At 43.1% G+C, this 25,922-nt stretch overlaps 1 protein-coding gene across 1 annotated transcript in view; it reads right to left on the bottom strand.

Moving 5' to 3' along the window:
* The window catches only part of NPAS2 (neuronal PAS domain protein 2), a gene marked incomplete at its 3' end in the record, with an annotated part of 49,920 nt that overhangs the window by 11,937 nt on the left and 12,061 nt on the right, over nt 1-25,922 (bottom strand). Inside the window, exons 5-14 of the mRNA XM_084305918.1 lie at nt 20,238-20,358; nt 19,124-19,237; nt 10,444-10,562; nt 9,111-9,193; nt 8,299-8,405; nt 6,924-7,071; nt 6,247-6,328; nt 5,414-5,555; nt 4,597-4,703; nt 4,329-4,421 (exon numbers count right to left, since the gene is read on the bottom strand). Coding sequence (XP_084162044.1) covers nt 4,329-4,421; nt 4,597-4,703; nt 5,414-5,555; nt 6,247-6,328; nt 6,924-7,071; nt 8,299-8,405; nt 9,111-9,193; nt 10,444-10,562; nt 19,124-19,237; nt 20,238-20,358 — 1,116 coding nt within the window. The remainder of the gene's footprint in view (nt 1-4,328; nt 4,422-4,596; nt 4,704-5,413; nt 5,556-6,246; nt 6,329-6,923; nt 7,072-8,298; nt 8,406-9,110; nt 9,194-10,443; nt 10,563-19,123; nt 19,238-20,237; nt 20,359-25,922) is intronic.

Genomic DNA, 25,922 nt, shown 5'->3' on the forward strand with positions numbered 1-25,922 from the left:
AAAACATGCAGTGCTGGGAGCATTCAGGCAAAAGAAAAATAAAAGAAAATGTTTTGCTTTGACTTGCATGACTTGAAGATGGCACATTGTTCCCGTGGTTACTTTCGTGGCTCTGTTCTGAGGGGGTGAAATGATGCAAGCTGCTGGAGCCTTCCTGCTTAATGGAGTTGCACTTGCTTACACCATTGCTGGCTTTTGCTTTTTTAATAGGAAAACAAAAATGGTAACAAGGAGGGAAATAAGGAGCACTCTGGTGCTAGCAACACTGCACAGATGAATGAAATTTCTGGGTCTAAATGTGACAGGTCAGATTTGTATCATCTCACTGCCCACTTTGCAACAGCTAAATACATGAAAGTACCTCCACGTTCCCTCCAGCAAACAGCTGAAATCTTCATGAAAATGTCCTTTAGGTGAGAAAGGAAGAGAACTTCATTGGGTTTATTTATATGTACACATCTGGAGGGCGTCTTTCCAGCCCAGCTCAGGAGGTCACCCTCCAAAGAGTTTCCTCATGTGGCCACTTTGAGGGGAGGCTGGTTGCCAGCCCTGGTTAGGGGAGAGGAGGGCTACCAAGACGTCACATGCAGATGCTCTGGAGGCCCCCAGAGCCCACTTTGATGGGAAAGACATCTGTGAGTGCTCGCAGCTTGCATGATCTACCCAAGGAGATAATGTGAGCACGTTGCCTCTGGCGCTGTTGTCAGCAGCGCAGTCACCTGCAGCCCCATCCTCTCCCAGAGCAACGTCAAAGCCCCTGATGGGAACTTGGTGTTACTTCTTACTGGTGTTAAAGGGGAGAGCTCAGGGCTGGTTCTTGCTCTTTCTCTATTCCATGCAGAAAGCATTAACCCGAGTAATGGATGAGTGGAAACCTCTGATGTTTGGGAAGGGAGGTGAGTGACTCCAAGGGGCTGCCTGCTCTGCTGGCTCGAGCCCTTGCTCCATGTTTCAGAAGAGACCTGGGCACCCTGGTCTTAGGAGTGGAATAATGCGATGTAGCAATGGCTTGGCTAGGTTAAATGCAGCCAGTTCCTGCCTTAATGTGGGTCTGTGCAGAAGGACTTTTTAGAAAGCCAGGTCTTGGAACCTAATTCTCGCTGTATGAACTCTGTTACTGAGTTCTACTCTGAAGTTGTTAAAAGAGTCTTTTTCAGAAAGGAATTAAAAACAATTTCAGCCAAAAGCTTCATTTTGACTGCCTGGCTTGCTGATGGCAAACTTCTCATTAACATGTGAACTCCTTGAAAGACACTTTGGGAAAGGAACCTGGTTTTCTTCAATTAATGAATGCAAGGAATTTTTTAGGAGATAATTTTATAATAATTTTATACTTCAATAAGAAACAATTTCCATGTCCAGGCCTTAATTTTAAATAGGGATTTGCTTTGCAATGTTGCACACAAAAATGTATTGCTGTTGATTTTAGATCATTATTCCATGATTTTTTTCAGCACCTTCTTATATTTAGCATATTCATATTGAATATGCATACTGAATATTCAGTATATAATCTAGTATTGTCTTTTTGTTTTCTGTTTCACGTTCCTCTTGTCATAATACACTCGACAGCAACAATTAGCTGGTCTAGTGAAATGAGAGCTGCTAAGGAAGAAGACAAGGAACTCTCTTTTACTTTTTTCCCTTTTCCTCTCCAAAACCAAAGTTTGTTGATAATTCTAGCAGTGACCCCTGTGATTACAAAGCTTCTATTGTTTTTGTACAATGAGACAGTAACAGCAACTGACCTGCACAAGAGAGTATTTATCTCAAGATCTTTAACTGTTTTACCAATTAAGGAAGAAATCTGTAATTGTGTAATTATAAGATCTTGACTCAAAATGTTCCACAGAAAACACTGCACAGCTTTAACTCTGCTGTTAACATCAGATGAGGTTGATATTTGTCTCACTTAGGTGTTCACAGACTTCTGTGGGATCCTCAGAAAAGTGCATGTTGTAGCTGTCCCAGCTTTCCAGGTACAAACTGGAAAGAAGCAATTGGTGAGATATCTATAATTGCACAGGGTCACCAGTTTAATCAAGGTTTGTTAGTTCAGGGAAAATAATAATAACCAAATTGTTTTTCATGCAGCCCAGGGAGTGGGACTGGCACACGTTGGGTGTGAGCACTTGGCACGGTCCCCATCAGAGATGTGATGAACAGGAGAGTTGGGCCCCTTGAAGACATTCTGTTCCTACAAGTTTCATGAAAATAGGTAGCTGGGTAAAGGAGGGAGGCCGTGTTTATATTTTAGCTCGGTTTCCTAAGTGAATGAACCTTTCATTTCCTTCTACCTCCCACCTTCCGATCCTTCTGGTTGGTGCTAGAGACATGCAAGAGAGTTGTGATAGCCTCAAGAGCACCAGGTTGCCGCAACGCCACGAAACCTCTAGCTGAGCAGCGGCGAGAGGGACCCGCTCGTTCCCCTCCTGCCACGCCAGCCCCTGGGAAACCAGGTTTCATTAGTTTTGCAGCTCACTGAACAACTTGTTCGTGGCTGTTGTCTTCCGAATAACACCTGCGCAATCCCAAACAGAATTATTAGTGCTGCTTATTATTCAGTCATCAACATCCGCTGTGTTGTAGGGGATTTTAATTTAGTACAATGAGGCAGACAAACAAACAAATATTCTAATGGGGGAGCACTCGGTTTAAAGTAAACCATTTACATTCAGGCAGCACCTAGGACTGTGCTTTAGGGTTAGTTCAGATAGGCAGGTAAGGGTCTAAAACTGTATTTTGGCGGAGGCAAAACCTGCACAGAGTTTGCTTGAAACCAAACCAAAGTTCAAGCAGATGGAGCCCCGGGTGAGTGCTGGCTGCTCACTGCAGATGCTGCTGCCTCAGGGTGGGATGTTTGCCACAAGGACTCTCATCAGTGTGCTATCAGGGGCCCTAAATGTCCACAGGCTCTGGCATCTGTGTGTCTGGTGAGACCTTCACCTGAGGGTGAGGAGCAAAAAGCCATCGGGCAGCAGCTTCTGTGGCTCTTCTTGTGTCTGCATGGCCTTCCCACGGGTCTGTGGGATGTGGGTTTGTGGTGCTGTTTTCCTGCTTCACAAGAAGGGAATCTACAGCTCGGGCTTCTTCAGGTCACTGCTGAGTGAGTGAGCTTTGCTGCTGGTCAAGAAGAGGATTGCTGGGGGGTTGGCCATGCAACTGAACAGCACAGGGAAGAAACGGAGCTGGAGCATCAACAAGAGTGTTTTATTGGGAAGGGGTGAGGCGGCGGGGTTTTTGGTAAACAACTGGAAAGCATCTCTCCAGAAAAAGCTTTGATAGAGAAGGGACGGATGTAGGAGAGAGTCAAGCAGAACATGCCCAGGTTTATAATAAATAAACTAATTGATGTTTGGAAATGCATTAATGAATAAAGGAGAGGAATATCTGTAAAAGAAAATGACTGCTCAGAGCAGATAATTGATATGCTGTTTCTTCACTGCATGCCAGTGTGGAGTCGTGAAAAGAATATTAAATACAAAAGATAAATGAGAATTTGTTATTTAAAAGCAGAGATCCTCAGGACTTTTTATGTTTTCTATGCTACAGGAAGAAACTCTGAGATCTTGCGAGGGAGCACAGTGTACAAGAGATAGAAGCAGCTTAGGTCCAGGACTCTGTCATTTCTAAAATCAGAGGATGATGAGATAGACATTCATCACAACATGACCATAGGGCAGAAACAATGAGATGAGAACACAGTACTCAAATTTACTCCTTCAAAATCCACTGCAAATGAAACACTGGCTTTTTGGGCCATCACCCACACTTGAAATGTGGGTTCACAGATTTCAGTGGAGGATTTTGTCTCCAGCGACATCCTCACTGTTGCTAGCACACCCACAAAATAGGTTTTGTGGAACTTGTGTGCCTTTTACTGCTGGCTAGTTGTGCTTCAGCAAAGCCAAATGGGCGTTTTAGGAGTGTCTTTGTTAGTTTTTACTTTTAATTCTCATTGTAGCCTTGATTTTGAAGGGACCTGATTCTTTAGAAGCAGAGTTGAAAACTGATTTTCCATCTCTGTTTTCTGTCCTCCTGTGAAGTAGATGTGTTTGTGCACTTGGAACCTACTCGCACCTGGGCTTCTGCTGTGAATGTCTGTGTGCAGAAAAATATTTAAACACACAAGTGTACAATTCAGATTACTTTCCTAGAACATTTTAAGAGTTTGAGAGCTGGTGGATTTGGGGATTACATCTACTAAAGAAATAACCTAAAAGCCCCCAAAGACCTGGCCTCTCATAATTAATTCAGTTACTAGATGAAGGGAGAAAACACCAGGAGAGAGGCAAGTGATCTATTCCACTTCTGAAGCCCCAACTAACCTGTGCCAGTGGTGCAGGCTGACTTGGCAAAGTTGCTTGAGGCAGCAACTGCTGTGGAAGAAGCTCACATGAAGGCTGAGAAGGCAAAGAAGCCTAGGTTAAAAACAAATAAAAAACAAAACAAAACTTTATTTGTAAGTTTGGCTCCTTTAAAATCTAGCTTTCTTCTAATGCCATGGCTTTTGTGCAAGTCATTTTAATTTGCCAAATTGCTTACATGGCACATGCCTTATACCTTCTGCCTATTCCTGTGGCTCTCGGGAGTTACCTGCAGGGCAGTAGGTTGGCTGAGTCTGTGTGCAGACAGGTCCTGCTGCGTGCTGGGTGTCCTTTGCAAGGGGGTGCTAGCCTCTGCAGTCAGCTTTGTTGGCGTAGCTGCAAGAAAAGTGTGGGTGAGTTCTCACAAACTGAAAATCATCACCTTTGGAAGTCAGGATTACAGTGAGACCTGGCTAGAAATGATTATGGTCTGGCTGAATTCCAGCTGGAGTCAGGGTTGTTCTTGTTGGCTTCAATGGGAGTAAAATTAAACTCATAAGGAGGGTCTGGGCAAAGATAAAAGTCAAAGTGATAGATCATGATTCCAATGAGCAGAGCAAAAGGACCCAAGAGCTGTTCTAGAGCAGCTGGAACTCCCTTTTATGGACCAAATAACTGTAAATTTTGGTTAGCTCATTGGATTTTCTTCCAGATCAGGGAGCAGAAAGAGTGCATAAGGTGCGCCCAAGTCATGGCTGGGGCATCCTTAATCTTGGCCAGAAAAGTTATCACCCTTAAGCTGCTATTACTCAGGTAAGTCAGGAGGGGCCTCTCATTGCTCATACTGACACCCTCACATCTGAATATGAAAGTATTTTCATAACAGATCTAAGTAGCAGGTCTCATGGCTAGTTCTGCTACCCATTTTCCAGTGTATGGATGGTCGAACTAGAACCTTCCGTGTCATACATTACCATCACAGGTGATGCATTTCATTGTCACTGACTAACACATATCAATACCTCATTTTAATTTGCAGCCATGGTATATAGACACACATTCTGTAACTTGGCTAAATAACACAGTAACCCAGAAATGCCACTCACACGCTGGGTCTGACTTGGGTGTGTGGGAAGATTTTGGTGAGCTCCTGGATGATACCGAGGGTGTCCGGCTAGCACTGAGGATTGAGGCACCAATATCGAGTGCATTAAAGTGCTGTTCAGGATCCAGGCTGGAGCCACTGTCCTAAAACAAACCAAAAAGAGAATAGCTATTGCATCTGTCAGGGTAAAAACATCTTGAAATGCATCTAGTAATACTTGCAGACCCAGTTCTTTGGCTGGCCTAAAATTACTTGAGCAGAACTAATCCCAGGTAGGCCAGCAGAAGACTTGGGCACAAGTGTTGTTGTCCCTTCCAAACAGCATCTAATTAATCCTCTTTCCAGTGAAGTTTCACTGAGGTGGAAATAAATAGGAAGCTACTGCCATAGTCCTTTTGCACAGTCAGATGTTTTTCTGAATGTGTGTTTTGCATAGAGTTGGACTTGACAGCAACTGCACCCTCTGTGAGACACTCAGCTGTGTGGAGCTTCTCTTTCTTCCCTCAGCAGATCTCCTCGATGTAGCCAAGAAGGATTGTCAGAACATGTCCAAATGGATCTCAGAACTGTAGTTCTTTGCCAAGGAAACATGAACATATCTCTCATTGCCCCTGCCCACGCTCCACTTAATTTGTGGCTGTCTGTGATCTCCAGGTTTATCCTTTCATGAACTTATCCAATTTACTTCAAAATTATTCAAGTGAGCAATGAATTCTGAACTTGTTAGGGAACCCACTCAGAAAGACAGCTGAAATTTTCAGTGATGTTAGCATAGGAAATAGTTGCAATTACTACATGTATTTATGAGGAAAAAAAGACTTGGTTTCATCGTACCTTTAGTGCTGAGGACACAACCTCTGAGGACACTTCTTCCAAGCCCATCTCCTGTCTCCGCTCTACCCGAACATCTGCGTAACTGAATGTAAAATATAATTCTATGTATCAGCATGGTGGTGTTATACATCCATCACAAAATGTGCTTCAAGCAAATAGAGGAACAAATTATTGTGAAATTTTACAGGTTAAATGAGTAGCTTAAAAAAATCACGTCAGATGCAACTGCACAACATTTGAGGGATTACGTTTTAATTTTCATTCCTTTCTCTACCTATCTTTTTGAAATCAAGAACTGTATTACAGAGGTCAAGTTCACATCCTAAAACTACTCTGCAACTTCACTGAAACAAAACTAAACACACCAAAAACAAAAAACAATGATTTAAGGAACAGAATAGTAGAGGGAGTTGTCTATTCCCTATTTTTGCACAAGATGGAAAAAATGCAATAGTTACTCTGCCCCTAAACTCGTGGTCAATAAATGAAGCATAGCATAGAGCAAGGCTTAGTCTGAGTATTTTTCTACAATGCACAGATTTCCTTCAGAGAGCTCAGGCTTCATTTTTGTAGCATAAAAGACACCTCATGTTTCTAAGAGGTAACATTTGCAGTCGTGAGGATGCCCTTGTCTTACTGTCCTTCACATCCCCGCTGGCTGACGGCAGTTTCCATACCTTACCACCATGTGTGTGCACACAATGAACTCCGGCTTGGAGTTCCACTGGTGGTACGTGATGTAGTAATGGGTCTGGAGCCAGATCCACTGCTGTCCTTTGGTCAGAAACCGATAGCAACACGACTTCCCCTTGCCAAACTGCATCACTGTCAGGACAGAGTACACACAGCTGGTCACACGGTTATCAGCGTGAGAAGGACATGAAATATGAACAGTGTTACAAAGGTGTCCACGGCCCCACTGGTTCCCAAGGGAGATCAGAGCCCAAGTACCTTTTGAGTGTGTGGGCCTGTGAATCTTAGGATAGAGATGATCATAACGATCCGTACGTGCCTTCCTCTGACAGCTTGAACAGTACATTCTTTAACAGTACAATTAACTTTAATGCTAGACACAATTGCATTAATGTCTGCTACAACTTAAACATAAATCTTTCCTTGGTTTATGTGCTGCTCACATACTGCTTAATGAGGCATCTGGGATTAATTTCTAAGAGTGATCATCTGAAGATCTATAGCAGAAAAGTACAGGATAAAAATACTTGAAAAGATGAGTATTCCGTATGGATGGATTTTAGTGACTGCAGAATGAAGTGAGTATACGAGATAACATTGTGCAAACACAAAAATCATTTGAAGCTGAAAGAAAATTCCCAGACTGACAGGAACCTGAAGTACAGTAAACTGTGGTATAAGTTTTAAAGATTCAAAGACAAATCTAATGTCTGCTTTTTGTTCCAGCGATTTCAAGGGGATCTCAAAGATGCACATATTTAGCCTTTCTATATTTTAATGTCAACATATATAAAACTAATTTTGGCCAGATATTTTCAGGCCACCCAGAGGCCTGAAGACTGAGACATTCCAGTCAAGTCTATAAGTAAATATTTAAAAAGGATTGCCTCATTTTCTTTACTTAGTGAGAGAGCTTTCCAATTAAATCTTAATAGTCTATCTTTAAATAATCACAGGTAATATCAATGCCAAATACTTGGTGAGCAACATTACAGTAAATAACCTACAAGAATTTTACAAAACACAATCTCCTCAGAAATTGCTTGATCTGTTCCTGTATATTCTTCACTAATAGAGCAGGGGTCAAATCTGGCATATTTTACCCATTCAGTGAGTCTCACTGGCTACTTCTGGGAATAGGGGGGGTGAAAGTGCTCATTTCAGAGCTAGAGGAATATGGTCCAGATGCTGAGCAGCTACAATGCACCTGATCTGTTATAATTACACTGAGGCACATGGCTGTGAGGCAGGGGTTGGAACCTCACCTTCTGAGTTTACACCTATTTTAACAGAAACTGCATTTTACTGAAAGGAGGTATCCTGGTTAATTAAAGGAAATGTGGGTTCTGCAATACTTACAGTGTTCGTGGCACCTTGCGAGCAGCTCTAGGTCATCTATATGGTAATAGTCATAGCCAGAAGTACCCAGCACTTCAAAAGGCAAGTATCCTATAATCGGTGGTGCTCTGCATTTAGGCACAAGATAAGTGAATTCACACAACCAGGAAACAGGCAGCATCTCTGCGTGTTGACATGGATATGCTAAAAGCCCAAATCTACTCTCACTCATAGGCATGTAGTCCCAGCTGCCAGGGGACGGGATCCTGGCTTTGCCCCATTGTGCCTGGGATGCCCAGCAGGGGTTTGCCTTGCATCTGGGACCCATACCAGCACAGCAGTGCCTGCGGGCACCTTGCTTCCAGCACAAAACCTGTGATAAGCCTTTCTTTTCAAGGAAAAGGTGCTGGTGGAAAGCAGCTCTGTTTCTAAGGGGCCTTCACGTGAAAACCTGCGGCAAAGGAGTTGTAACTCAGTGGGAACTGCACACATAGTCATGGGCTGGATTTTGAAAGAACAATTCCCACAGCTGTATGATAATGAGATGTTTTTGCTGTGGGACAGGCTTCAGTCCGTTGATATTTTTTAAAACAAACAAGAACAAGGTAATCACAAATTCTGCCTGAGAAGCAGGATAGCTTTCTTTTAGAAGACAGATAAAAATAAATGCAAGGTAGAATAGTAAACATCAGCTTTTGTAGAAATTTTAGTGATAGTCCTCCTGTTCATGTGATTTAGATGTGAAACATAACACCATTTGAGAGAATTGCACTTATGAAAATTGCAGTAAACAAGCACAAAACACAATCAAGAGTGCTTTTCTTGTCACCGACCTGTGATCCAGGAATAAAAATTTCCATTCCAGACTGTGTCTTGACGTGAATTCCTCTAAAGGTTCTTCCACGATGCACATCTCCTGTATGGTGAAGAAAACCAACTTACTGAGAGGTGTAGCTTCACCTCTCTGCTTCATCTAGCTTGTGTTTGTTATAAATGCACAGTAGATAAGGAGGTAAAAGGGAGGATTAATACATTTCCTGCTAATTACAAAGAGCAATCTATTGCATCTGTTTCCGTGTCACTGGGCCCTTCATGCGTACCTTAAATTCCTCTTTCTCCCTCTCCAGTTTACACCTAAATCCACGCTGATGCCAAAAATATACTCTACAAGTCGGTAGTTGCTCAGGTGCAGTGTGCAAGCATTGTTATGTGAAACCAAAATGCTGATTCTGCCATGCTCAGCCAGTCAGATACATATTTCTGCCTTCATTTGAGAGGACAAAGCCGAGACCGGGCATTACGTGACTCATCCAGGTGAACTGGAGAGATCTGTGTTTAGGATTTCCTGGCAGCTAAAACCTTCCCCTGGTGGTTCAGCAGCTGCTGTCTCCCTCGCAGTGGCTCGCTTGTTTTCGTGTTTGCTTTGAGATGCTAGTTACCCACGTGGGGGAATTTGCTTCCTGTGTTCCCAGAGATCCGTAACTCCAGCCTCTGCTTCTAGCGTGACTACTATGGTTAAGATTAATGGAGGTGTCCTCACACACCTCAGAAGGGACCTGCTTGCCTGTTGGGGCCGTGAATCAGTCAGAAGTGCCCCACAAGGGCCCCATGCGGTAATGGAGCCAGGCCAAAGGGCAGTGATTTCATCCAGCCTGTGTCTCAGCTGTGCTTTTTTAATCTCTTCACCCCTGGGGATGGGACACCTGATGCAGTAGCTCGCATTTGTTCATTAGGGAACCACGGTGTCAGGCACAAGGTTACGTTGTCTATCCTTTTTTTTTTTTTTTTTTTTTTTTTTTCCCAGAAGCAACTATTTTACTAACAGGTGTGGGAGAAGGAAAACTATGAGCAGGGCACAAATGAAAGCATGGGTAGCCATCTGTGCCCTGTCCCATCCCAGGAGCAGAAGGTGCACAACCTATCTGCAAAGTGACATCGCTGTTCCTTGGGCAACCAGGGTTCGGGTTACCCATGCAAGAGGGGCAGGAGTGACACCACTTGTGCAGATCCCGACTCACCCTGCTAATCCTCTTCACTGGATTTCTGTGCATGAAATGTGATATCTGTAATCCATTCAATTAGCTAAATTAAGATTTTTGAGCGTCACCCAGTCTGAAAGTGTTTTGAGAACTTCTGGAATGAACGGGACCTGGGACATGCTCTTACCTTTAAAAACTGAGGCGTTGCCAAACGAACGGTAGCGACAAAGCAGATCTGCTTTCCTGGCGATGTTCGGTAAGCCCTTGGGACAGCATCATCAAAGCCATTGCAGGTGGAGTTAGGCACTAAGGCAGGAAAAAAGTGGGACCCGGAGTCATGCCTCGTATGAGATTTGCTCTCCCTGCATGTTTTGCACACTTGAAACGTCCTAATACTAATTTTATTCACATAAAGTGCTCTGGAAGCTTTTAAAGCTGATATGCATATATTTAAATCCAAGTCAGTCATGTTAGGCAGAAAGGCATCGGAGCTTAACTCCATGTACAAATCTTAGAGGTTAATCCTGATAAAAATAAGGCCAAACCTTATTACAGAGCATAAACCAGCTTTCTGGAAAGAAACCCCACGCATCCGATTGCTCTTTTTCACCACTCACAATACAAATATATGCTACGGCATGCCTAGCGTGTTCCTCCCGTGAGGCAGTGAAAAAAGATTGGCAAGGGAAGAGGCTGGAGGCAGTTCTTCAAGCCACCAGTGGCAAAACACTGAGGACCAAAGCCAGCAAGGCTTTGTCGAGCTAGCAGAGCCTGCCTGAGATTTGTAGCTGCCGAAGAGTGTGCTCCTGGTCTATGTTTAAGAAGTGTCCCCAGTGTGCTTGATTTCTGCTTGTGCTGAAGAAGAGCAAAGAGCATCCAGTGTATGGCACTAGCTGCCATCTCTCATGGGTCTGCACATGGCCTGCTGGCTCCTGAAACACTAGCCAGAAGGAAAGACTGGGTGCAGCGTGGCTGCAGTTTTTACGTATGGTTTTTATCCATCTTTTGTAATGGCTTGGCTCTCGTGTCTCTTTGAGGGCCTGCTAGTGCGTCCTGCCATAAAGATGTGTCGCCAAAGGAACGTGTTGCCTTGAGCTTGTCCATAATCCCACATTCAAATGACATAATGCAAATTATTCATCCAAACCTGAGCTGTTTAGAGATGATAATCCCACTCACACAGGACTGAAAGAAAACTGTGTTAAGCTGCAGTAGGAACTGGACTTGCCCATCTGGCTGTCTCCCTTGGAGGCAGAGAGGGTCCCCTCCAGTAGCCAGGGGTCACTACTAGTAGTTAATCTAATACTAATGGTGATTAATGCTACCATGGAACTATCTTTCCTTATCATTAGGCCCCCATAATCAATTTTGTGAAGTTTTCTACATTTTGTTTCTCCTCCATAGGGCAAAACAAGGATCAGCATATCAGTTCTTGTGAAAATGAAGAGTTTTGTATCTGTCTGGGGAGGAGTTCACTAGCAAATTTTATTCTGGGGTGCTTCTGCACTGGGCTTTAGTTCACTGGCATAAATTGTAGAGATTGAAGAAGTCTCAATTTACCTATCCCGTGTGCTTTTGGAAGCCAGAAACCTATTGAAAACCTTGGCATAACAATACCTAGCTGATACCAAGGATAACAGGGTATGAGACAGAAAAGGAAATGCTCCGAGGAGAATTCACAACCGTGATTAACTGGCTCAGACCACTGTATGCACAATACTTTGCGCCAAGAAGGGGCAGAAAGATTTCTCATCTGAGAAGGCAGCACAGGCATGAACATCCACAGAGATTATAGCCCTCTCTTGCAGTTGAGTCTTGAGGGCATGGCTGACTGGATATTAAGATAAAAAATATGGGCAAAATTCAACTCCTTTCACCAGCAAAGCTCACTTGCTCTGGGGACTTCCTAGGAATATGTATTCCGGTTCTGATCCTGGGGTTATGTGCACATAAAAGGGCTTCTGTGGGATTATTAATACAAGAGGTGGAAAAAGGAAGAAAGAAGCTGCAGGAAACGGGAGAAGTCTGAGTAAAGGGTTATTATTTTTGCTCTGATACGATTACTTCCTGCAAGTCTGTTAATTTCTGTAGTCAGATCTGTTTAAAAAGTAATGGTATGGCTATAAACCCACATTAAGGACATCTGCTGCAGAGAGCACTGAGGTTGCCTCTCGGCCTCCTCTTCTCCAGGCTGGACAACCCAGGCGTCCTCAGCCTCTCCTCACAGTACGTGCCTTGTAGATCTTTTACCTGCTTCGCTGCTCTCCACTTTCAAGTACCTTAGCATCCTTTTATATTGTGGAGCCCAGAACTGCACACAATGATAGATATGGTGGGAGAATCACCACTTTTGACCAGCTGGCTGTGCTGTGTTTAATACACTCCATAACATGAGAAATAGAAATAAGATAAGCACATTCAGCCTCCAAAGCACAGGTATGATAAGTTAACCTACTTAGTGAACCCATGGGCTGCAAATGACACTAGTTCCAGAAGAAATGCTGAATGGAGAGTGAATTGCACCAAAGAGAGCAGATGGCTTTTTTGATGTGAGCTGTCTGATGTAAATGGACATGATTATGAGACAGTGTATTCCCAAATACATCACTGAACATGGTGTTTAGAAAATAGGATTATATTTCCAAGAGGTAAATGCAATATTAAAAGGGTAATAATTGTCATATAGTATAGATGTGTAAGGTATTTGGGATTTCATCACTGAGAATGTCAAACTCAGAGGCAGTGAGAGAATAAGCCTGCAGAGATGAGATAGAGCTGGCCTGGCTGAAAGTCATCCAGTCTTCTAACCGATACTGTGCCATCTCCATATCTGATTGACTTTGACAAAGTCCAAAGGATTAAAAGCATCCATAATGCAGGCAGGAAACCACTACCCTGAAATACATATCTCGGTCTGAAAATAACAACTACAATAACAAAAAGAAACAAAAGCATGTGATTTGTTTCTGAATTGCTTTTGCTGCCTGACTTATTTTGTTTGTATCTGTTCTTTCCACAGGTCTATCTTCACAGCCTGTTTTGCTCTTCCAAATTCCAAATTTTTTGTTGATACCTTTAAAGTGCAGTTAAAAAAAAGAGATCAGCACATGAATTAAATATATGTATCCTGGCATAATCTTTTAAATGTGCCTTCTGAAAAATCATGCTATATGATTCTTGAAGTCCCTTTGAAAGAAAAAATATGCACAACATCTTTAAGTTAAAAGATCAGCAGTGAATTTTCTGAGAGCACAACAGAAAAACAGTCAAATGCAAAATATAGGATGAAGTCTAAGGCTATGATGATATTTACCTTTGTAAGTCAAATATAGGTCTTGGAGTGCTTTTGTCAGAAGGTGTCTGATGAAAATGTTGAGCTGGCTATAACCAGTGGGGTCAGGTAAAGGAGGCCATGCATGTTTCACAATTAAATGATCTAGATAACACATCCTGAGTAGGGAACTATAAGGTTGTCTGAGAAAGCTAAATACAGAGTCAAAGGTGAAACGGTTGTCTCATATATATCAGTTAGCTGATCATGCTCCTCAGCATGAGTTTTAATAGTGTTCATGGTTACTTATCAGATCTGCTGCTCCTAGAGTTACAACATGATTCTTTTGCAGAGGAGGTATTAAATTGCCTGCAAAAATGTAACAAGATAGAAGAAACTGATTTGCCTATACAGAGGGGTTTAAAAATAAAAGGACCAGGTATATTAAGGACAAGACGTTAAAAATAAGTAATATATAGAGAACCAAGCTCTTAGACACCTTATACAAAAGGGTTTTTGTCCTTAGGGATACAAATCATACCACGTGAAATGAATAAAAACATGTTTAAAAAACAAAACAAAACAAAAAACAGATGACAGTATTCAGTTAATAATAGTACAGCCATCAGTTGTTTGGTCATCTTATTTTAACTCAGGAAGTTTAAAACATAGTCCTCCTGTAAGAGCAAACCTCTCCTTTATGCAATTTGAGAGAAGAAATCCCTCCTTCCTATTTTGCCAGCAAATGTTAATGTTTAAAGAACTAGCTTTAGTGACTGACAAACAAACTGAATGGCCATTTCAAAAAACACAAGCCAAACAGGCCGGAATAAAACCAAGAGTGTTTCATATAAATAAACTCAGACCACAGAAAAACAGAAGATTCAGTGATTAATATATGTAATGGAAAACACTAAAGTGCTAATGGCAAGTAAGACTGCACTCAATAGCTGTGGATGAGTAACACTGATGGTGTCTGCACATCACTTGCTGGTTTGGAAGTGCTCTCTCTTCCTCCTCCTGCCATCCTACATGGATGTGAACCCCATGCAGACCCTTCAGGGCAGGAGTGGTGCCTTTTGGCTTGGTGCTGTGGTGGCCCATAGAGAGCCTGGCATAAGTGGTGTAGGTTGCTAGCAGCAGATTCTGCTATATCGTTAATAGTAAATAATAATAAATGGCTGTCAGTTCTGATCAAAACACTCATTTCAGATTGAGATATTCTTGTTATCAGATGTTTCTGCATATGCTTGCAGAGATTCAAGATCAATGGATCTTCTGCATAAATCTGTTTATTTCCTTTAAAAGAGAATTCAGACTAAGTTAATTGTTCTGGGAGTGAATATTTTTTTTTTCTCTTCAGTGTAATAATTTCCTTGATGGTTATTCTTATCTTAAGAGACACATCAGCTAACAGTAGATTTATCTGCTATTATTAGCATCCAGTAACTAGATACTTCCCAAGTTTCCACATAATTGGGAACAAAGACACACAGTTTTAAATTCCACTATAATATTTAATTATATTTATATTACTTGATCGTGAACTCTTTTCACATAACAGTTATCTCCTCCCTTAAGAGGAAAACCTCAGGCGTTTTGGATAAAAGGACAAATCTGCCCCTTTAAAGATGCTGCTGTTCCTTTTCTCTTTTGGTGAACACTGTGAAAGGCAGGACTTAGTCCCTTTCAGGAGTGTTTAAACAAGTATGCCACCTCAGGAGTATGATACCAAAGCCTATATTTGGTTGTATAATGTGAGAGATCTTCTTCTGTTTACAAGTGTGCAAACAATTTTTACAGGAAGGATAAATCCAGCCCATCTTATCTTTTCTTATCAGAGTGAGCTATTAAGCAGCTTTGTAAAATAATTTATTCTCACTTAATTTGGCATTTCATCCTGGGAGATAAACATTTCCTTCAAGTATTTGGAGGATTACATTTACTGTGTTCCTCCTCCCTCAGCTGAAACTGGCTGAGAACCACTATTCATGTGAGTCTGCCCCGCATCCCATACCACTGGTCAACAGGTGCAGTGGTGGCACTTGGTTCCCTCAGGTATTTGAACATATTCAGCTCCCTTGTTAAATTCGGGACTACAGAAAAGGCTTCAATTAATTGAATGGAGGTGGTACTGGAATGGACATGGTGCTGAGCAACCAGCTGAAGGTGGCCCTGTTTGAGCAAGGGGTTGGAAAGATGACCTCCAGAGGGTCTCCTCCAACATCAACGATTCTGTAATTCTGTTATTAAGGCACTTAGATCCTGAAATATATAAAAATATCGAAAGGTGTTCTTGTTTGAAACAAACAAATAATAATAATAATAAAATGATCTTTTGCTTGGTGAGCAACTAGGCATTTCTCATCAAAACAGAGAGGGAACTGTACCCTCCTTCTGAGTGGCCTGGAGACCATCTCCCTTCCTCTCCCGGGACTACCGAGTCTTCTTGTCAGGTTACAGTCCTGCTTTTCTCATTGAAGCTTAATTAATGATGATTATATAATCCTCCCAAATGGAAAATCAAATCTCTTGTATTTGATTTAGCACAGCCAGTGACTCATGCAGTCGCTCCGCACAGCTTGCACTGCTGCTTCGCTGGTCGGCCCCTCTTGCCTGGGCACAGATAATTCGAGGGGGGCTCACTCGTGTGCAGCCAGCTCGTGCCACATCCTTGGTGGAGATACAGCTGCAGAAATTACTTGCAGCAGGAGTCACAGAGCACTGCACCATCCTCAGGACCAGCCCCGGCACGGATGCTGCTGCTAACCCAGGCTCAGGGCCGGTACAGCTCCTCTCGCCTCCAGCTATAGCTGAGCCCAGGAGCTCTAGGGACAGTGATCTTCTGAAAGACTGAACACATGCCGTGAGCAACGCAAGCTTTTCTGGCAATTTCTGGGGGTTGCGCATGCATCTCCCTGCCCTGGACCATCTCCCTTCTGAGATGGGGGAAAGCTGCCAGCGACTGCTCCACTGGGGGAGCAGCACAGGCTCGGTGTAGGCCACGTGAGATCCCTGACGGCAATCCTGGTGACAAGTCACCGTCGTAGATATCAGGTATTTGTCCTGCTTTAGTTAAATGAATAATTAAATAAATAAATAAATTCTCATTGGCTTCTCAGTGTTACAGCAAAATGGCCTTTAAAGCTGAAGGGGGAATTAGCCCCACAGCTCCCGCTGAAGTTAGGGAGAGCAGCTAAGCCCCTAAGACTTTCTAAGTCCCAGTCCTTCAAATTAATCCATTCAAACCCATCCCTATATGATGCTCTCAGCCATAAGTCACAATGCGATTAATAGAGGAGGTAGAAGGGAGGGGAAAAGGACACCGGGACCCCAGCACACGTCACTCTCTTCCCCTAAGCACTGCTTCTGTACCAGCAGCGAACAAGAATAAAATGAGCCTGAGAAGGAGAGAACTCAGGGGAGGTTGTGTAAAAGGTTACGTGGAAGGAGAATGAAGCTAGTGACATTTCTGTTAAAAGAGGCCAAAAACAGACCTACCAGTACTTCAAAATGTTTGATGAAGGTTGAGAAGGAAAGGTTTGGGCTGCCGTTAGGACTGTCACTGCCATGACACTTGGTTAATGGGAATGGGATAGGTCAGTGTTCGGGGGGGCACAGCCTAATGTGGGGGACTCTGCGCTGGCATAGCAGGGACACACAGGGATAGCAAGCTCAGGAAATGCTCAGCAAATCGTGGAAAACAAAGGTAGAATTTGGCATCGGGTGGCTAAAAAGGAACGGCAGAGATTTGTATTTGGAGAGGAACATCCTGTATTCGTCTCCCATGCGTAAAAACATGCTCACACTTCCACTGCTGTGAAAAGCTACAGGGAAAAGCATTCCTGAATACATCCATAATGAACATCTCCTGCTAATTAAGCTTAATTTGCAATTTCTGTCTTTCTCCCTCCACAGTGTGATCTGCTAACTCTTTTCTTCTCTTGGGCTTAGCCTCTTTCCTCTACAAACACCTCTGAAAAGCAGAAGCAGGGGCCAACCCATAGGAAGAGCACTGCCCTGAGTGATGCATGTCTTCCCTGCCACCCTTCCCACTGCTGCCTTTCTCACCCGCCTGACTCAGGAGCTCTGGCCTCACATCCAGCAGGGGGCTGGCTGGGGAACTGGCATTTATGTCATATAAATGTAAAAAGAGAGCAATGGATGCACAAAGGTACTGACCGAAGGGTCCGGCTGCAGCAAGCCGGGAAGAAATTGAAAGAGATCACATAAAATGGAAGATTTAGAGGAAAGTGGCACACGGAAGAAAAAGAAAAAAATTGAAGCAGAGAGCACATGTCTTATTTGAAAGCTATAAGCTGGGGTCCTTGGAAAATGATTTGGTGTCTTCTAAAATCAATGTTCCCACTTAGTTTGTATGCATTAAACTAGGGGAGATATCAGGAGCAACAGAGCGAAAATGTAAGTTTTATCATTCTTCTGAGAAATAGCCACTGATTCAAATGCTGGGATGTGAAATCCTAACGGGGAAGAGGGCAATTTTAAGGTCACGCAAAAATAAAAGGCTGAAAATCCTTGAAGAAAATGGATCAGAAATTCCCCTGGTAGAAATGTATCCTTATGAGTCAGCACCTGAAATCCTGTTTCTGCTCTAGAAAACAGAACAGCTTGGTGTGTGCGTCTGCCACACGGCCGCATTTCACTTCATTCAAACTAGAAAGCATACAGGCGGTTGCATTTTTATACAAATAAAGCCTCAAACCGTATGGCACCAAGCGAGAAATACATGCCTCCATACTGCACGAAGGTTTCTATTCTAGTCGCGTGGATCAAGACCAGAAAGTTAAATGGGGACAGGGACATTTCTTCACAGTGTGGTGTGCGGTTTCTGGAAAGCACGGTGGGGAATTTTTGCTGAGGATGACCTATTTGGAGCAATACCAGCAACTTTTGAAATGCCACTCCAGAGTTCAATCAGGCAAGTAACTAAAGCAAACTTGGGCAGGCAGGAGAAGGGAAAGCAATAAAAGAATATTTCATCTCTGACACTAATAGCCACGGAGCAATCTGTTTGTTAGGGAACACACGAGGTAAAAATCTGCTTCTCGTCCCTTGAAAGATGCTTTCCTAAGAACGACTGTGCTGCATTAAGGGCTGTGCTGAGTGTATTTCTTTCCTTTTGTTGTGGGTATTGGGCACTGTGGTGCTGGAGAGGAATGTGAAATGGCTGCGTGGGGCTGTGGTGGCCCGGTAGATTATCAGTGCTGGCACAGGCTGGAAGTCATAAACCACTAGATAGGGTGGCACTATTCTTGTTTAGCTAATAGGTACCATCTTAGCACATGGTGTTAGTAAGCACAGTCCAAGCCTCCTGGTGGTGTTTGCGAACTTACCCAGCATCTGGGGCATCTGCTGGCAAGCAAAGGGCACAGACAATAGGAGCTAACACAATTTCAGCCTTCACCGCTACTCGTCCAGCTTTTGCAAATCAGCTGTTAGATCCATGGGAAGTGAAACTTACCCCTTAACATTAGAAATAGCCCTTCAGGTTACAAGCCTGTCTCGTTCAGTGGAATAACACTTACAGTTTATTTTACATAGCTAAAATAACATTTATACAACGATTAAAGCTTACCATTGCTGTAAGACCGAAAGTTTCCTACAAATTTTATGTATTCATATGTTGGAAATTCCTTTGGGTTCAAACTTCCTCTCAGAAGATGACAATAAAACTCCAGTTCATTGTCAGCTGGATTGTTAAAAGAAGAAGAAGAAATATACTATTTAAGCTAAACACAACAAACAGTGCCTTCCAACCCCAGGCATGCAACTGGAAGCAGAGCCAGAGCACTGTGCACCAAGGTACATTAAATGGCAGGGCCAGCACCTCTGCAGGAGTGCCCAGCATGGATCTGGGTTGTGCAGGGCTATGCACAGGTCTGCACACAGCTAATTTACATGGGTTTGTTCTCTTACACTGTCTTCATCATAGGAGTTATGCTGACATAACATTGGAGTATTGAAGCAGAGAACTGGATCCTTCAGTTACTGCTTTTTTTTTTTTTTTTTTTTTTTTTTTTCCCTGTTTAGGCTCTTCATGACTCACAGCTGTTCTACATCTCATGTTGGAAAACTATGCCTAATTACCTCAAAATATCTATTAAATTAACTTTGGCATATTAGCTATCAGCTGCAGGTTTTATATATACAGTAGATTAAGCAGCTGTACATCTTATATTTGTGTGTTCTCTGGTTTCCTACATCTTACCTCCCAGAGTGAATAAGGATGAGGCAAATAAAAGGATTTGTAAGAAAAATAAAATTCAATTTGAAAAAGAATTACAACAATTTTACAGCTACTTTTCAACTGTAGTGCAAAACAAAGGTATGCAACATTAGCATATCTCTGAACAGCATCTTACTTTAATGGGCTGAAATATCAATTAAGATGTGATTTGTCTCAGGCAAACTCCCAGTTACCATTGGATAACCTATTTTCCTTTGCTGTCTCAAAAGATACAATATTTAATAATTAACGTAACTGCAAGTAGACTTAGCCTAGTAAAATAAATGCAACGAGTTTCATTTAAAAATAGTACCAAAGGGTCATTTCAGGTGGCAAGATCTTTTTGAAATGCTACAAACGTAAGTTTTGTACTGAATGTCACATAAAAAAACCTCCTTCTATGAGGAATGTTGTATCCTGCCCATGCTTTTTGATTTACTGGGAAAGATAAAATAAAACTTACTTTTTAGGTAATCCGATGAGGCAGAATCTGTCATAAGCATACAGGAAGATAACATCTTATAAATTTCTGAATGTTCTTGTTCCGGGAGGAAGTTTAACAAATTTTGATCCAAGACATCACACTGCAAAGAAAAAAAGACCTTGAGGAAAAAACAGAAATGTCACGACAGAGAGCACAGCAGCATTCACATCGTGTATCAACTCCTTCCTCCCTTGGCTGACACTGGTTTTGTGGGAGATTATGTGTGGCCACAGCAGCATGAAACAGAGCAGATACACAGCCTGTGTTGGCCAACAAGGGTTGATGAAATTAGGTCCACTGACTAGGGCCACCTGACAAAGTCTAGAACAAGGGAACTGCTGTGTTTAGGGAACCACTTCTCCTTGGCCTGGTTCCCTACTTAATTCTCAGCATGGCACTCTTGTAAGGTTTCTCAGACCATCAGGTGCATGAGGTATGTCCGTACAATTCAATGTCAGGTCTTGGGAGTGAGCTGGGAAACGGGTGCCTGGCTCTCCACCCTGCCTGCCAGCATGATGCCCTTGGAGATGCAGGATGCCCTTGGATGCAGGATGCTTTGGTTGCAGCCTGGGGCAACAGCTCTTTCTCTCCCCTTTCTGCATCCTGGGTGGCAGGGCAGCCAGTTGGGAGCAGAGAGAAGGTGATGTCCTGCACCAGACATTGCTTTTCAGCAGTGCAATTTGCCTGGTATGGGAAGTTCATGGTGCCATCAGCACGAGGCCTCTGGCCAGCTGTGGGATGAATGCCCAGGTGCCTCCTGCCTCACAGCCACCCGGTAGGAACCTGAAATGCTTCCAACATCTAGGAGGGAGCTATACCGCTGGTACTGAGATTTGGGAACAGAAGGAGAACAATCTGTGCAAAAGGCCATGACCAGCCCATGATGGAGAAGACGAGTCTGTCACCGGGTTACCAAGAAAAAGTCTCCCTGTATTCAGCACAGTGACAAACCTAATGCTAGAAAAGAATATCTGAAAGGAAGTTTTGAGATAAAGTAACCCTCTAATGGCATTAACTCACATTCATCTCACTGGAGACTACCTCGGGCTGAGCTGGCATACTGACACAGCTTCGTGTGTCATCAGAGCAGCTGCTTTCAGACTGTATGTTCATGCTGAAAATGTGTTAGCTCTGTATGAGACTGGCAAGTTATTAATCATCATCATTTATTTATGTATTTACTTAAGATTACACTTCGGTTTCCCTCTGCTTTCCACTCAAGCCTGCTGTTCTGTGTGGATTTCCTATTTAGATTGGGGAGATGTGGTGAGTATACTTGGAAAATCAGTGTGACAGTTTGTACCCTGACCTTGATGCAATAATATATTAATTTATTCAACTGCAAGGATTTATTACATATGCTCATTACTTGAATATCCCCTTTGTGAAGAATGCTTGAAAATAATTTTCATTACTTTTGTACATATCTTAATATGCATCCAATTGATACTGTGTGTGATTCAGTTTTACATATATGTATCAACGTTATATTCATACAAAATATTTTACATTGTCCATGTAATTGTGGACACATGAAGAAAGAGCACCTGAAGAGAAACTGCTGTGCTGAGTGCAGTTCAAGGCTTATGGCACAGTATCAGAAAAGTAATTTTTCCTTCCCAATCCTTTTCTACCTGTAAATGTGAGATAATGATGCTTATCCACCAGCTTCACACAAGTGTCATGAGGGTTAATTAATCTCCCATCCACTCAGCAGTAGCTGCAGGAGGACTGGAAGGACCTGCTCGCAGCTGTATGCAGGGCCTCCTCTGCACCCTGTGTGAGCTGTGACCGCTCCTCACATTCACCATCATTTTGGCAGTCACCTGAGGTTGTACTTTCAGAGGTGCCCAGCACTAGGACAGGGGTCACTGGGCACAAACAGGCCCCCAGGAGGCTCCCCCTGAGCCCCAGGAGCACTTCTGTGCTGTGCGGGTGAGGAGCCCTGGCACAGGCTGCCCAGAGAGGCTGTGGGGTCTCCTCCTTGGGGATCTCCAAAAGCCGCCTGGAGATGGGCCTGGGCAGCCTGCGCTGGGTGGCCCTGCTGGAGCAGGGCTGGGGCCTGGTGGCTTCCAGAGGGCCCCAACAGCCTCAGCCCCTCTGTGGTGCTGTGATTCTGCGCTGCCTTTTGTTTCCATATTGTGACCAAGCTTTACAGTGTCTCTTCTGTTTAAGATCATATCCATAGGGGCCTGCGACTCTGTGTGCAGTAGGAGTTGCAGGAGGCTTTCATTCCGCCCACCCATCAGAGCAATCTGCTGCCAGGAGCACCATCTATTCATTGATTTCACAAATTTGCAAGTCCTGGCATTTATACTATTTGCCTCCATCATGTACTATGTCCAATTTTTTTTATTATTTTTTTTTTTTTTGGCATCTTTTCTGTTGGAAAATGCCAACTTTTTTGTTATTATTCTTACTATTATTTGTGGGTAGGAAAGTGGGATCTACTTCTTCGTGTCTTTCACAACTCTATCCCTGCAGAGGTTAGGCACTCCTGTAGAGCTGTGCACAAAACAATTTCTGGGGCTCATACAGCTCAGGAATACAACAATATTCTTGGATCAATATGCCAATCAATAATATATTGACACATCAAACATAAAGAAGGAAGTAAATATTCTGCAGTCTCACTGGGGCTGTAGGAAATATCAGGCAAGCTAATCAGAGTTAATTCTGCACCAAACCCAAAGTGCAGCCATCTGGTGTCATGGCAAACAGGTGACAGGAGAGGTGGACAACATTGGATCACCATGGACAGAAATGCATCAGTTGGAGGGGTAAAATTTGTAATTTTATCTAATTCCTCTGCTATGGGCAGCTCTTGCCCCGCCGGCAGACATAGGCACAAAGCGTTGCCGAGTGAGACAGGCAAAGCCGGTAAATGATAAATTACAGTGACTGTGGGTAAAGTGGTTACATGAACTACATTAATGCATATTTATGCTGCTAAGCTTTGAATCCTCACTGTACCTTCAAATCTGTGGATCCTGCTAACAGAAACTTCCAAGAATTTATTCCTGATAGCTATTGCAGAAAAGAAACAACACCTTTGTGTAAATGGATGCTGGTCAGCTCCAAAAAGAATACACAATAAATCTGCCCCAAGCTCTGTAATCATTTGATGCACAGCTTAAATGTCTGCGTACTTTGAACAAAATAGCCATACTCCAAAATGGGGCTCTTTCATCAGATATCCACTGTTTTTTTTGGAGGTGGACAAGGAGGAAATATGATGAATAATTTTGCTGTAGGAAAAAAACACACGGGGTAACTGTGTAACAGGGTCACAACAGGACAGGGAAGACTGCAAATGGGACAGGATTCTTTCCCAGCAACCAAAAAATCAAGATAGTTCTCTTGTGTGCTGGGATTTGACCTCTTGTATTGCTATATCAATCTGTATATCTTGCAATGATGCCCATTGCTACCCTATGTAACAGCAGCACAGTGTACAAAACTCTTGTACACTATAAGGCGCTGGGTTTCTCTACTTTTGACAATTAACTAAAGCACCCACCATAGCAGAGCAGCTGCCTAAAATTCACCTGGGAGCCAACGGGGAGAAAGACCCCTTGGTAGGAGCTCAGCCCTGCCAGGACTCCTGCCTTGGCACTATCACCTTCTTGATCAACATCAGGGGTCCCTCAGCTATGGGACTAAAGCTGGGTGAGATGGACACCACTGTCCTGGTCCATGAGCAGATGCAGCACCTTCTGGATGAGTCCATGGACAGGCAATGCCCATGGGAAAGCTGTCTCCTCCTGTATGTTGGAAGTTGCCACTCTGACACCTGTGTTTAATTGTTTCACTGAGCCGGGCAGTGAAGAGGGAGGACCCCCCTTCAGAAATCTGCCTGTTTTTGGGGATGTAACATGTCATCTGACTGCTAAATGCCATGAGTTGTGACTGGATTTACAGGAGTTCACTTTACTTTAGCTAAAGTCAGTCTTACCACATGAGATAAACCTCTCTTTACATCAACCGACCCTAGGAGTAGCCTCCAAATCTTGTAATAACAGACTATTTAGAATTACCACGGAGGCAGCCGGTGTTTGAAAATGCTCCATGGAACTTAGGGAAGCTGTATTAAAGAGAATTGGATATATTTGTTCTCAGCACCAGAGTCTTTCATGATTTTAATGAAAGAAAATACATCAGATTTCTTGATAGGGGCCCTCAGAGAGCCCTGCTCCATGCTCTGCCCAGTTATGCTTTCCTTTCAGGGCTCAAAGCAGCAGATTTGCAGAGTATCTTTTTTTTTTTCTTTCTTTCTCTTTTTTTTTTTTTTTTTTTTTTCCCCCTGCAGCCACAGAGGAGAAAGAATTGGTATTTTGTCTCTCAAGCAGTGACTGAATTTAGCTTCCAAATAGATCCTGGAGGTACACAAAATAAGTGATAAAAATTTTCCAGATAGCACTCTGATCAGTTTTAAAACTTAAGAAGACACATAGAAAGGACAGCACAGGATTAAAATGCCTGGTGAACACCTCACTGCACGCTCAGTTGGGCCTCTGCCCATGGGCATAGCAATTTGCACACCTCGGGCAGGCAGAAGCCATCATTGCTTGCTCAGTTGTTGTCTCTGGGATGCACAATGTGCTCCACAAGTTGTTGGGGCAGTGCTTGGCCATTATTTCTTTCTCAGCTCTGAGCAGGTCTGTGGGGACTCCTGCCTCTGCCTCCAGGCTGGTCCCTGTGTTCTTCTTCAGCATGACTAGATAATCCTGCTCATCCTTGTCATCATTTTGGGCTGGATACTGGGCAAGATTACCACATGAGGCATGGTTCTGGGAGGGAAAACCAGTCTAGTTTTTGATGGTTCAACTCAGGAATTATGGACCTGAATCCATCCATGTTTAGCCAGGTGATGGAAGCAGTTACAGAGGTAACCTTGCAGTTTTAGGGACAGGGCCTGAAATAAGTGACCCTCCTGAAGAGCAGTCATTTCCTGAGCAGATCTACCATGTCCACTAAGATCAATATTTGGAAGGAAGCATGAAACACCCAAACCATGAAAATAAACACAAGCCAAACCAAAGAAATTCCATGGAAATCAGAAAGCACATGAAAACACAGCAGTTTGCATGCAGGACAGGGCTCTCTCTGCCTTTGAAGTGAAGACAAATGTCAGAAAATAGTCAACCACTGGGCTTCTCAACTGTTGAGGATTAAAGAAAACTGAAATAGATAGATTCAGTTCAATCTGTTGTTGCATAGCAATATTCTTGCATTTACCGGGAGCTGCCGCCTTTCATCAAGTTCCTTTCGCCTCAGAAGAAAATAATTTTTGTTCGTATTACAGCAAGGTAGCGTGTGTGAAATACATTTGGCTGGGTGGAAAACATAGCACGTATTTGGTGAAAAAGTAAACGAGAGAAAAATAATTGTAATTTTCCTAAGAACATGGGATGGGGGTGGTGCAATAATGATTTGGCAGCTATTTTTTTCTCCTGGGCATGCATTTATTTGAGACCAAGCTACTAAAAAATGAGCGTTTGCATTAATCCTTAATTACTGTGCCATTTCTCCTAGAGCAGCCTTAGCAACAGGAGCAGGGTCCAGAGCAGTCCCTCTGTGCTGCTCCTGCAGCCCAGCCCAGCAGACACAGGAGCGTATCCAAGAGCAAGACCCACAGATAAAGCAGCTGTGTGTGCCTGATCC

This window comes from Netta rufina (assembly GCF_964035555.1).
Source record: "Netta rufina genome assembly, chromosome: 1".
In the NCBI taxonomy this organism is placed as follows: Eukaryota; Metazoa; Chordata; class Aves; order Anseriformes; family Anatidae; genus Netta; species Netta rufina.